This window comes from Gopherus evgoodei, chromosome 10, assembly GCF_007399415.2.
Source record: "Gopherus evgoodei ecotype Sinaloan lineage chromosome 10, rGopEvg1_v1.p, whole genome shotgun sequence".
In the NCBI taxonomy this organism is placed as follows: Eukaryota; Metazoa; Chordata; order Testudines; family Testudinidae; genus Gopherus; species Gopherus evgoodei.
In genome coordinates, this window is record NC_044331.1 from 63,773,270 (window position 1) to 63,786,517 (window position 13,248).

Here is a 13,248-nt window from a genome sequence, read left to right on the forward strand (position 1 = left end):
ATCAATCCATGAAACAAACCTTGATGCCAACTCTGCCCACATATCTACACCAGTGACACCATCACAAGACCTAACCAGATCAGCCACACCATCACAGGTTCATTCACCTGCACATCCACCAATGTAATCTACACCATCATATGCCAGCAATGCCCCTCTGCTATGTACGTCGGACAAACTGGACAGTCCTTACGGAAAAAGGATAAATGGACACAAATCAGATATTAGGAATGGCAATATACAAAAACCTGTAGAAGAACACTTTAACCTCCCTGGACACACAATAGCAGATTTAAAGGTAACCATCCTGCAGCAAAAAAACTTCAGGATCAGACTTCAAAGAGAAACTGCTGAGCTCCAGTTCATCTGCAAATTTGACACCATCAGCTCAGGATTAAACAAAGATAGTGAATGACTAGCCAACTACAAAAGCAGTTTCTCCTCCCCTGGTTTTCACACCTCAACTGCTAGAAGAGGGCCTCATCCTCCCTGATTGAACTAACCTCGTTATCTCTAGCCTGCTTCTTGCTTGCATATTATATACACACACACACACACACACACACACCCCTGCCCCTGGAAATTTCCACTACATGCATCCGACGAAGTGGGTATTCATCCATGAAACCTCATGCTCCAATAAGTCCGTTAGTCTATAAGGTGCCACAGGACTCTTTGCTGCTTTTACAGATCCAGACTAACACGGCTACCCCTCTGATACTTAAGACAAACAAGTTTGTTTACATTTACAGGAGATTTTTGGACCAGTCAAATGCTCAACCCTATTCTCAAAAAACAAATTCATTGCACTACTGCTAAACTACCAACAGATGCTCACAAAATATTGTGCACCAATAATTGTTCTTGTATTTCCTGCAGGGGAAATAAACTTGTAATACTGTTTCATGTATTACTGAAAATTATGTTGGAACACCCTCTATAATATGAAGGATACCATATAAAAAGACAATCTAGAGAGATGTTTTCGTATCTTCATCTCCTAACTGCTAACAGAATTAAAAGATAATTGGATTCTAATTAGTAAGCCTCTCAGTTTTGTGATCAACACACATTAATTAAAACCCATTACAATGTTAGGCTTTGCTTTGACAAACCCAGAAAGAGTTCAAGTGTAGATATTTGTCTTGTGTCATAGCTTTAATACAAATTAATCTGATTAAGCCTTGGAGGAAACAAGAGGTATTGTTGAAATTAGGGATGTAAATATAATTTTAAAAAGTTATATGTTTAAAACTATTAAAATTATATCATTCAATTCCCAGCCCTGGGCTGGCCTGGCTGGAGTGGCCCCAGGCCCTCTCCCTTTAAATCGGTTAAAGGTAGGACTAATGCTTTCCGTTTGACCATTTAATAATTTATTTCCCTAGTTAAAATCATTCAATTTAACTCATTTATCTTATGATCTTGTTTAAACTCTAATGGCTATAGGACCATTAATCAATCATTTGTTCAGATCATCAAGTTATTTCTCCTCATCCCCCCACCATTACAATAAAGGAGTGTCTACATTCAATGCTCTTGGTGTTCCTGACAATCTTAAAAATACACAAATAATGCAAGTCACTCCTTATATAAAAAGGGACAAAAAAAGTAATCCAGTACACCAGTTTCAATACAAAAATGCCCTAAGTGTGGCCCAATAGCCAATGCATTTTAATCTGCCCTCCAACTGCAAAGCAAGAGCAATGCTGATTCTGAAACGACGGAATTAACAGCAAGATATATTTCTTCAAACTATGCTTGAGTAAGATTGCTCCTAGAATAGAACTTGCTCAATGCTGAAAGTTACCATATAAGTTTACAGTTAAACTGTGCTTCCTTCTGTAGGAAAAGGAAGTGTTTTTGTTTTATCTTTTAAATAGAGCTGAATTTATTTTGTTTTAAAAAAAAGTATAAAGTTTACAAACTGTATGTAATAAATTAAGGGATTCTATATTTCTATCAATTTCCCATTTTATTTAATTAAATGTTCCTAATAACGGAAGGATAGCTCTGAGGAAAAATCATATTCAGACAACCAAGAAAGGAGGATTCTGATAAGTTAAGAACACATTGTCCAACAAGTGTTAATGTGGAAAGGAAGTAATTTGTACTGGTTGGTTGAAAGTGAAATACTTAAGATATTTGTAATGCATAGTTTAAAAAGTTATTTATTTCACTCAGCATAGTTGTAAAAGGATATATTTCTCCCCAAAAGTTTATTTTATGATAAAGAGATTTTGGGAATTTAATAATGATGTGTTTATAAAGTGTGTGTGCAGCTATTAGAAAAGTCGTCTAACGTGGCAATGGAAAATGCTAAGTGCATCCATAGATCAGTGGCTGGGACTGGACAACATGGGATAGATCATGCAATAATTGCCCTATTCTGTTCAATCCCGCTAAAGCACTATTGGAAGACAGGATACTGGGCTAGATGGATCACTGGTCTGATCCAGTATGGCCTCTCTCATGCCCTTATCAGCTGGTCTCACTCCTCTTTAATGCATGGATGCATTTTTTCCCTGTAATTGGGATATCTGTACTGTAACATTTAAAGAAAATTTCAAAAGCATTTGAGTTAATTTAGGAGCCTAAGGGTATGTCTACACAGCATTTTGGAGCCCATGGGAGCAAGCCTCTCAGGCTGGGCCAATAATCTTAGGGCTTGTCTACATCAGAAAGTTGCAGCGCTGGTGAGGGAGTTACAGCGCTGCAACTTTGAAGGTGTACACATCTGCAGGGCATCACCAGCGCTGCAACTCCCTGTTTGCAGCGCTGGCCGTACTCCCGTTTTGTCTCGGGTGTAGAGGATCCAGCGCTGGTAATCCAATGTAGACACTTACCAGCGCTTTTCTTGACCTCCGTGGAAGGAGGAAGCCTCTGGTAATCAAGCTGGTCTCCTTCCCCAGCTTGCTCTCTCGTTCCCGGAACCCCGAGCAAGCAGGTCTCCTTCCCTGCGGTTTGCAGGGTGGCTCCGGGAACGCGAGAGCAAACCGCGGCGAAACTGGTCTCCTTTCCCGGTTTGCTCTCTCGTTCCCCGAACCGCCGAGCAAGCGGTTCTCCTTCCCTGCGGTTTGCAGGGTGGCTCCGGGAACGCGAGAGCAAACCGCGGCGAAGCTGGTCTCCTTTCCCGGTTTGCTCTCTCGTTCCCGGAACCCCGAGCAAGCAGGTCTCCTTCCCTGCGGTTTGCAGGGTGGTTCGGTGAACGCGAGAGCAAACCGCGGCGAAGCTGGTTTCCTTTCCCGGTTTGCTCTCGTTCCCGGAACCCCCCTTGAAGCCGCCCAACAGCGCTGCAGTGTGGCCACATCTAACACCACTTGCAGCGCTGGTTGCTGTAAGTGTGGCCACTCTGCAGCGCTGGCCCTATACAGCTGTACTAATACAGCTGTAACAACCAGCGCTGCAAAATTTTAGATGTAGACATGGCCTTAGACTAGCATGGATCTATACTAATCAGTTCAAATGAAAATTTAGAGCCAATTCAAAGCTTCATCCAAAAAGCTCTAACTGTACACGCTGACAGTTGAAGAACTATTCTACAGAGAATGAGGACTGTGGAAATGGATTCCTACCCTAAACAAATGTTCTTGACTGCTCAGAAAAAAAGAGAAAGCAACCATGAATAACATTTTGTTCTCTGATGAAGTTCCCAAAGGACACCAGTCACAAACAAAAAACAGTCATCTGGTATTTACCCACTTTTGACCTTTACCATGCTCAACCTATAAACCCAACCTGTGGAACAGGTGAAGATAATTTGTTCAAACTTTAAACACACACACTTCTAGGATGAGAAAATTCCAGGTCACAAGACACTTCAGCCAAAAAGGTAGATTTTCCCGATGAGCAACTTTATTAAAATCTAGAAGTAACCCTAAAGCATTTACTGTTAATACCTTGCATTTTTCTAATGCCTGTCATCCAAGGATCTTAAAAAGCTACATCATCACTGTAAGGTATAAGAATTATTCCTATTTTAACCATGCCTAAAATGTAGGCACATAGTTGAAAGAGTCCCTGAAGTCACACAGAAAGTTAATGGAAGGACCTCAGTTCTCCGTTCCACTGACTGTACAGAATTTCCTATTGTGGCTCTTGATACCAAAAAGATAAAATAGAAAGTCAATTATAGCTAAGATTAAGAATATGCCACTGACACAAACTGCTCAAAGTTTATTCATTCATTTGGGTACAAAGGCAACCTTCAATGATCCTTTTCCAGGATAGGAAATACATGATAAAAGTCTAGGACAACATACTTTAACATTTTCTCCACCGTTTTATATTTAAATTTCTTTTCTATGTCTTTATCACTCACTTCTCTAGTGTTTTGAGATACAGGCAAGACAGATACAAAATAAACTTTGTAAAGTATTGTATAGTAGAAGCACATGGCATAATTGTGAGCAATTCCAAGCACACATGCCAAAAGGCAGCATGCAAATCCTTCTATCTGGGCATGGAGCATCTCTGCTTCCCATCTTCACCACTCCCTGGATTAAACTTCCAAATTCCAGTCACAGTAAGTGTGAGGAGATAGGAAACTGTCATGTAGGGAAACATCAAAGCCAAGCAGGACATACCTGCCACCACCTTCCCACAAAAAGAGGTAACTTCCCAAAACTCAGGCTCACGACAACTTATATGACGACGGCAGTTTACAATACCAACATTATTTACAGATTGATCTTGTCCACCTCACCCCTTGTTCTGTGGTGTACATACAACTCTGCATATATCAAGACCGTGGCAAATGACAGGACCAGTTTTATTCTGTTATAGTTCATGCCACCAGGCTCCTCAGTACATCACAATCTTACAGAGAAGAAGGGAGGTGGAGTGACAATAGTATTACTCTTTGACCGTGGATGAACTCCTTGAGTTCTCTAGCATGTATACCACAGAACAGTCTGATATGAAAATCCTAGCATTATCCAGATTGCTTTTCTTCTCCCATACAACTGCCAGAGCTGTTGTGCATCAGAGCCACTGTTGAACAGAGATATTTAGCACTGTGGTCAGCCCAAAAGTCAAAAATCAATTATTTGAACCCTAAAAAATGAGATTGGCCCCCCAAAAAACCCAAGATTTTTAAAAGCAGAGAATATGTTGAGGTATGTCTATCTTTTAATCCTTGACTTTATCCATCCACCCCCAGTATGCATTTAAGAGACAATTAAGGTTGCCACTACTGCCAAATTTATTAATATGATTTTGGTATCCGCTAAAGAAGCTCTCAGCCCCACATCTGCCCATCCCTTCTGTCTACCCACTACCCTATTAATTCTCTATCCCTTGCCCCACCCAGCCTCATCTCTGTTCTTCCTGCACCTCAGGGGCTCTTCACTCACCACTCCCTGGCCTAGAAGAGCTGCAGCAGGGTCTCCCATCTCCCCTTCCTGGCTGGCAGGCAGCACCTGGAGTTCTTCACCCACTCCTGTCCCCTCTAAGACCTGGTGTTGCAGTGAAGGAGAGTAAAGTAGGGAAGCACCTGATGAACCATTCACTTGCTCACAGGACAGGCAGAAGGAAAAGAGCCACCCTGAGCTGTTGGGCTATTTCTGCACCCTACTTCTTCCTATAAGAATGGTGTCTGCTCCTGAAGGGAGATAGAGAGTACTCTGTCTGCCTGCTAATTGGCTGCTCTTCCCCAGGAAGCATGACACTGGGGAAAGCAGCCAGTCAGAAGGGGTTTCACCAGCAAGCATGGTTGAAATGCGTGAAAGCTTGAGCTTTTTGCACCATCATAAACATTGCCCCAACCCCAGCCAAACCTGGATGCACTGATCCATGAAAAAGGACACTGGAGTTGGCACTACTAGGCAGGTGGTGAATTGAGACTACTGCCTGGTGTGTAAAACTTACTTCATTTCCTCCCTAATCCTGTTTGTCTGTTTCACTTGCCTACTATATCTTGTCAAAAGCCTAGATTGTGAGGTCTCTGAGGCAAGGAACACTTCCTTTGACATGTTTAGACAGACAGTCACCTGAGGCCCCTATCTGCCTACCATAATACAAATAAGTACAGCAACTCCTCACTTAAAGTCATCCTGGTTAACACTGTTTTGTTGCTGATCAATTAGAGCAGGGGTCCCCAATGTGGTGCCTGCAGGCACCATGGTGCCCGTGGGAGCATCTATATGTGCCTGCATCTTGGCCAGGGGTCGAGCACCCGCCGAAATGCCGCCGAATTTCTGCAAGCAATGTCATCGAGAAGCATTGCCACCGAAATACTGAAATGCTGCAGAAATTTGGCAGATGCTTGACAGCCACCACAGTCCTTTGTCTGGTGCCAGCCAGACAAAACGGTTGAGGACCACTGAATTAGAGAACATGCTCGTTTAGAGTTGCACAATGCTCCCTTATAATGTTGTTTGGCAGCCATCTGCTTTATCCTCTGCTTGCAGAAAGAGCAGCCCGTTGGAGCTAGCTGCTGGGGGCTTGGAACCATGGTGGACCAGCAGCCCCCCATCAGCTCCCTTAAATTCCCTGTGCAGAAACCACCCAGCAGAATATTAATTGCCAGGCTTTTCAGCTGTCCCTCCCCACACTGCCGTGTGTTGCTCCTACCATCTGCCTTGGAGCTGCTCCCGGGGGCTTGGAACCATGGTGGACCAGCAGCCCCCCATCAGCTCCCCTAAGTTCCCTGTGCAGAAACCACCCAGCAGAATATTAATTGCCAGGCAGTTCAGCTGTCCCTCCCCACACTGCCGTGTGTTGCTCCTACCATCTGCCTTGGAGCTACTCCCCGGAGCCTCCTGCTTGCTGTGGGGGGGGAGAAGAAGAGGGGTACTAATGTCAGGGTGCCCCCCTACTCCTGCACCCCTTCTCCACAGAGCAGGGGGGGACACTACAGGGCTCAGGACAAGGGAACTTGCTGATCTACTTAAAAAGGCAGCGTACTTAGAGAGGGGTCAGCATACTTAAAGAGGCAATGCACGTCTCTCTCACACACGGCGTGTGTGCCTGTCTCTCTGCCATGCTGTCTCCCCGCCCCCCTCGCCCCTCATTTGTGCGGCCTTGTAGAGTGTGAGGCTACATTAGCAATGTGTTAGCCCTTGAGGGCTCAGTCGAGTGCTAGTTCATCATTTAGCAGGGAGGCATTCCCTGGCAAATATCCCACTCTCTTCCACCCTCTGACTCCACTCAACCAAGCTTCACAATCATCATTGCTGTGCACAGTATTAAATTGTTTGTTTAAAATGTATAGTGTGTGTGGGTTCGTTCCCTGAAACCTAATCACCCCTCTTTACATTAATTCTTATGGGAAAATTGGATTTGCTTAACTTCATTTCGCTTAAAGTAGCATTTTTCAGGAACATAACTAGTGTTAAGCGACGGGTTACTGTAATAAATAATTAAATCCCCAACATTGAGCAAGTATTCAAGTCACCTGGTACAGTCAGATGACATCTTCAAGACTGGCACAAAATCTCATATCCACTATTACCATGAGATTCAGCAAAGTTACCTTGAGTCTGACTTGCACGGTCAGATGTTCATTGATCCAAGTGGCCTAGAGGAGGACAACAGAGGTACCCACAACTTTTGCTAGTCCACACACCATTTCTGACAAAGATCAGAACTTTTCCATCTCCCTATCTAAGGACTACATCACAAAGATGTCTCCAGAGAGCAGATTTCCAAAAGCTGTGATGGACAGTGTTGCTCTTCCATAGAACCAGTGAACAGTTAGTTTGAAAAGACCTTATAACCACAGATGGTTAAAAACCATTGCCTTCATATTCCATAATATTCTCCAGAGCTTGCAATCCAATGAAGAAGAATAGATGAAATGTAAAGGTTGCAGGTTGGAGCACCACTACTTTAAGATCCACTTGGAACCTGACTACAGGGCTTTGGAGCGGAGCCCGGAGCTGGAGCATGGAGCAGTTCCAGAGCAGAGGAGCTGCAGGTTTTGGCCTGGAGCTGGAGCACAGCTCCAAAGCCCTGCCTGACTAGAGAATAAAATTCCTGAACTACTGCTGTGAAAGTGAGCAAAAAAATAAAAAAAGTTACTCCTCAGTTACTAAATCTTGACTATCAAAACTGTTTTGAACAGATGGTCATCTTTGCCATGAAGGACAAGAATTCATCCTGTTTTACAGAAAAAGACCTTATACCACTGATGAAAAACCTAGACAATGCCCATTGTGTTTGCTGGTAGAATGCCCTTCTGGAGGGAGGCCAACTTGTGCCTAAAAGTCATTAATGGAAGGCAGCGTAGTATGTGAGGTTTGCAGCATCAACCTCTCCTTCCTGAGCTGTACTATCAGATTTTTCTTTTTTACTAAATATTCCAAGCTGTCACCAAATTTTTGTGGTTGTTTTCCTCACCAAATTTTGCAAGTACACTTTTTACCCTCAATAGCCCATTTGACTCATCCTGATGTAAAAGGCTTGGACACTTTCTTTCCCTCCACCATTGGACAAGACAGAAGTCTCTTCTATTTTCTGCAATATTCAATGCACTCAGTGAACATTTTAAAAGGTCTGCTCTAACATCCAGAATGTACCAGAGATTTTTCTTTAGGTACAAGAGATTTGGACTCAACAATAACAAAACTGTCATGAAGATCTAGGAAAGAAATTCTTCATGAGAATAAGGTACAATCCATCCACATGAAATGTACAGAACTGCATTATCACCAAATATGCAGCCACCTTTGATATCCATATTACGGATGTCAGTGAAAGTAGATCACTTTGATCAACTGCTAAAACTCAAAACCAATAACCAGCACCACACATTTTCTATATAGCACTTCTCTTCCAGAGATCCTGGAGCACTTTACAAAGGAAGGTAAGTATCATTACTCCCCTTTGCAAAATGGGGAAACTGAAATTTTGATACAGAAGTGAAGTGACTTGCCCAATGTCACAAATTAGGTTAGCACAAAGACTCTTTGAAGCAAGAAAACTGTTGTTAGCCAGAAACATTAATTATAAAATGGAAATGTTAGATACTAGAGTTGCAAAAAACTGTATTTAGGTGCAATACCCACAATTCAGCTGGTCTGACCAGTTTCAAGAATTAGCATATCACAAACTGTAAGACCTATGTATGCAACCTCAGACTGTAGTATTAAAAAAGTCATTTTAAGTCAAGCTAACGAAAACCTCAATTAAAAGAAAACAGTTGCTAACAATAAGACTAGCTTTATTAACTTCCTCTCAATTTTTGATTGTTTGAACAGGATAAAACTGTCAAAGACCCCAACAGAACACTGCAAAATATTGTCTAAAAGTGTAGCCAGTTGACTACACATAAGGTTTATTATTAAGAACGCTTAAGAAATCAACCAACCAAACATAGCCTCAAAAAAGCAGTACAATACAGAAAGGAAAGAGTTAATAAGATATCAATCCTTCTCAGAAGCGTTTCTTGCAGTGCTGTTCCACAGTGGGGGTGCTTAGAATTATTCCACCAACCACTTATATTTATAGCACAATTGCTTACAAGTTATAAAGCATTTTATGTCACCTAAGATCCTACCCACCAGTTTGTATCAGTTCCTTAACTTGCTGTTCTGTACTTCTCCTTATTTCTGTTTTGGATACTGCGAAGGTACCTGTACTAGGACACAGAACAAATGTATCTTGCCTTTGACAGGTTTTATATTCGCTAATGCCAAAAGCTAGGTTTAGCTTTGCAGAGCACTGTGGGATCTCTCTCTCTTGACATAGATGAGTGAAGAACTGTAAAAAAGACTTCTTATAATATGGCACGCCCTATGCATTACATGCGCAGTAGCTAGCAAGGATAATTTATTTACTAAAATAATTTCACATCATGACCTTGTAAGATAAAAACATTACTTAAAAAGTCTCTTTTGGAGTGGATTTTAGGAAACAATTTTGTAGATATTTTCAAATTGACTGCTCTGTACTTCAGTTTCAATGATGAAGAATAACAAAATTGTTAAAAAGCTACACAGTTTTCATTCAGATTATTAGAGCTCTAGCGACTGCTTCTGCAAAGGTTAAGAAAATTATAAGCAAGTACAAAGTGTGATTATAATTCTTAAATGTTCATCTTCTAGGTTGGTGTCTGCCCCAAGAACTATGGGGGTTTATATTTTGGGGGGGTGTCTTATTTTTGACAAAATTCCAACCAGTTATATCAGTTACACACACTAACCTTCCCCCTTTGTGAAAACAATTCTCTCTCTCTCTCTCTCCCCTCCATGCACCACTACAGTGAAAACAGCTGACATTAGAAAGCTGAAAACCTCAGAACATACGCTTATCATAATGAATAGTATGTGATTTTCTAGATTTCGGGGAAAACTGTAAACTACATGGCAGGATTGTTCAAGTGCCATTCTCCACTGGTACCAATGGCCTGGGTGTCATAAACCTTAAAGTGGGTGTCAAGGCTATGCCCCTCCACATCCTCAGGCCACCCATGGGACCCTGATTTTAAGCCTGAGCCCCAACCCACTATCCTCCTCTATGCTCTGCCAGAGGTAGAAGTGATAAAATGAATGGTGCCACAAGCTGCAAAAGATATAGAGGCAAATCCCTTCACAGTGCATTGCTGTGTCCAGAATCACTGAGTTAATGGGGCCTCAAGTGGGCACTTTCTAACCCACCAATTACATTGGAACTTTCCAAAGTTGTGGCAGTTGTAATTTAAATCCCCCAAACCAGATCTCCAGCTGGCAGTTTGCCAGTTTTGCAATATCAGAAAAAGCCCCATCTAGATCCCAGAACTGGTCATCAGCCTAGCCCCTGGCATCAAAAGAGATCAAGCAACTCAATTCAGAGTGGGGCTGAAACTGGGAGCCCAAAATGTCTACTCACCTAGGCAGCACAGAGTAGCAACCTCTCTCCCTATCCAGTTGCTGTAGGCAGAAGCCAATCACTTGGTCTCGTTACCAGGCCCCATCACCAACAGCAGCCCAGTGATGGGCAGGCCAGGCCCACTGCCCTGATTCAGCACACGATACCCTTCCCACGTCTGGCAGCACGGGGGGGGCGGGGGGAGTGGAAGAGAACCAACCCCCCACAAGCACTGACGGCAAATGGAAGGTGAAGAGGGAAGCACATGGAACACTGTCCTAGTTACTCCAGGTTGAGATCTCATCCACATATACCCAGGGATGTCTCCACTGTTCCCAGTACCATCAAAACTGCATTCCATGCAGAAAAAAAATCATTTAGCATTATTTAAAATACAATCTCTATTTACTAGTTTTAAACACAGTGATTAAGCTTAAGATTATTTAAGTTAGTAGTAAGAAACCATTAGTGAACTGTCCTGTGCCATGACGAGTCGTTTAATAAAATTCCTCTTAACTGCAATATCCCAACTCCCCTACTTTATTTGCAATAGTTTGTAGTTAACTGAAACTAAATTAAACTGTGTTTATGAGGAAACATCTAAATATAATAAGTGAAACAGAAAATAAGCTAAATGTCAAGTGCTGAATAATAAATAATTTTTAAAATGAGTGTATCAGTAGTGTTTTGTTACAGCATGTTTAGATTCTTTCCACTTATGACAAGGCAAGACACTAATCATGTTTTGTTTTCCTTTATGCTGTCACACTTCCCCTGTCATTTTTAAAAGCCCCATGAAAACTTAGAACAGAAGATATCAGCACTGCAAAGTTACTTCTCACTCCCAAGAAGTTCAGACTGTTTTAGAGGGGTGGTGTTTGAGGTTCGTTTTTAATAAAGACGCTTAAAATATTTGTTTAGACAGAAAAAGTATTAAGAAAGAAAATGATATTAATAGAAGTTTCACCCAACTAATCAATTAAATCTGATGCCTACAACTGACAATGTGTCTTTATAGAGATACCAACTTTAAAATCACTTCTGTATTCTTTTTTGGCCTATTACTTTCCAAGTAACATTTACTATAACTGAAAGATTAAGTATTTATCTGTATTTCTCCTGACTGCTCAATTTGTGAATGTGATAGCATTTTGCATATATTAAGGTGTTTTTCTTAACTTTGTAGAAATTAATTCATACCAATTATAAACAAACATTCATTCCTAACATACAGGAAATAAAGAATATCATATACAAAAGGAAAAGGTAACTCACACCACAGACTGTGTAACATTAGTGACGGTTCATTACTACTCTTTAGGGTGTACCTGAAAAGCATTTTATCATTATTATTACTTGGTGTATTTGACACCACTTTGCGTACAATCAGACTCTGAATAATGAGTTTCTTATAGTCACCTTGCCTCCTTTGCCAATTAATTTTTTCTTCTCTCACTCTCATCACACAACAACAGGGGCAGAAAACTGCCATTTTAAAAGCCATAGAAAAATGCAGTTGTAAAACCACAAAAAACAGCTGACATACTCGGGAGCGACTGCCCTTACTGTAAATCATTGTTTAAAACTGACCAGACTGAGTGGATAGGTGCTTTTGAAGTTCTGTCAAGTCACAATTAGGCTGAAAGGGTTGACAGGCTGAGGCGGCCTGTCCCCCAGCACCTCCCCCCCCACCCTCACCGGGGCCCTCCAGCCTCAGCAGGGATTGTCAGCGGTTGGAAGAGGTTCCACACACGCTCCGTTCACACCACAGAGGGATCACCCCCAAAGGGCAACAGGCACTTAGCACTGCCTGTCGTGTGTTCTCACCTCCCCCCGTCACCGAGCCATCACGAGCCCCCCGCAGAACCACCCACGAGGGTCTTCACCAAGCCAAGCACAAGATTAACAGGAGCTGAGGAGGGGGGAGGCACCAGGGTAACCCGGCTGCTAGGGGGAATAAACCCAACCTCGACACTCCGGGGAGGGGGCAACACTCAGCACCCTCCCTAGCGAGGGAGTGGCGGGGGAAGTGGGCCGAGAGCACCGCTACCGCCACCGCCACCGGGGGCGGTGAGGAGCAACGGACCGCCTGCCCCACTGGGGTGGGGGATCTAGCCGCCAGCTCCCCCGTTCGATGAGCCCCCCGCCTACCTGCTCGCTAGGTCCGGCGACGGCGCAGCTGAGGAAGAAGGTGGAGGCAGCGGCAAGCTCTCAGCACGACAACAACAGCAGCGTCTCCACTCCTGCCTCGGCAGCTGCACTGATGAAACCTGGCCCGCTTGTATTTGCGCCCTCGGCCGCTGGGAGGCCAGCGCCACAATCAGCCGCCTCAAGCACAACAGCCCCTCCCGATTAGCAGCTGTGGGCATATTTCTTCTGCTTTTCACATCGGCTCCACAATTCCTAGGACAGGACCAGCTCCTCTGATTGGCTGAAGCCAACAGATTCTTTGCTTCTGAT

At 43.0% G+C, this 13,248-nt stretch overlaps 1 protein-coding gene across 3 annotated transcripts in view; it reads right to left on the reverse strand.

The window, feature by feature from the left end:
- Positions 1-13,183, reverse strand: part of ZC3H7A (zinc finger CCCH-type containing 7A) — a 50,178-nt gene extending 36,995 nt beyond the window's left edge. For 2 of the 3 annotated variants that reach the window (XM_030578954.1, XM_030578953.1), the window contains exon 1: positions 12,940-13,183. In XM_030578954.1, coding sequence (XP_030434814.1) covers positions 12,940-13,157 — 218 coding nt within the window. In that variant the 5' untranslated portion in view covers positions 13,158-13,183. The remainder of the gene's footprint in view (positions 1-12,939) is intronic. The other variant, XM_030578955.1, reaches the window with a different exon arrangement.
- Between the last annotated feature and the right edge of the window lie 65 nt (positions 13,184-13,248).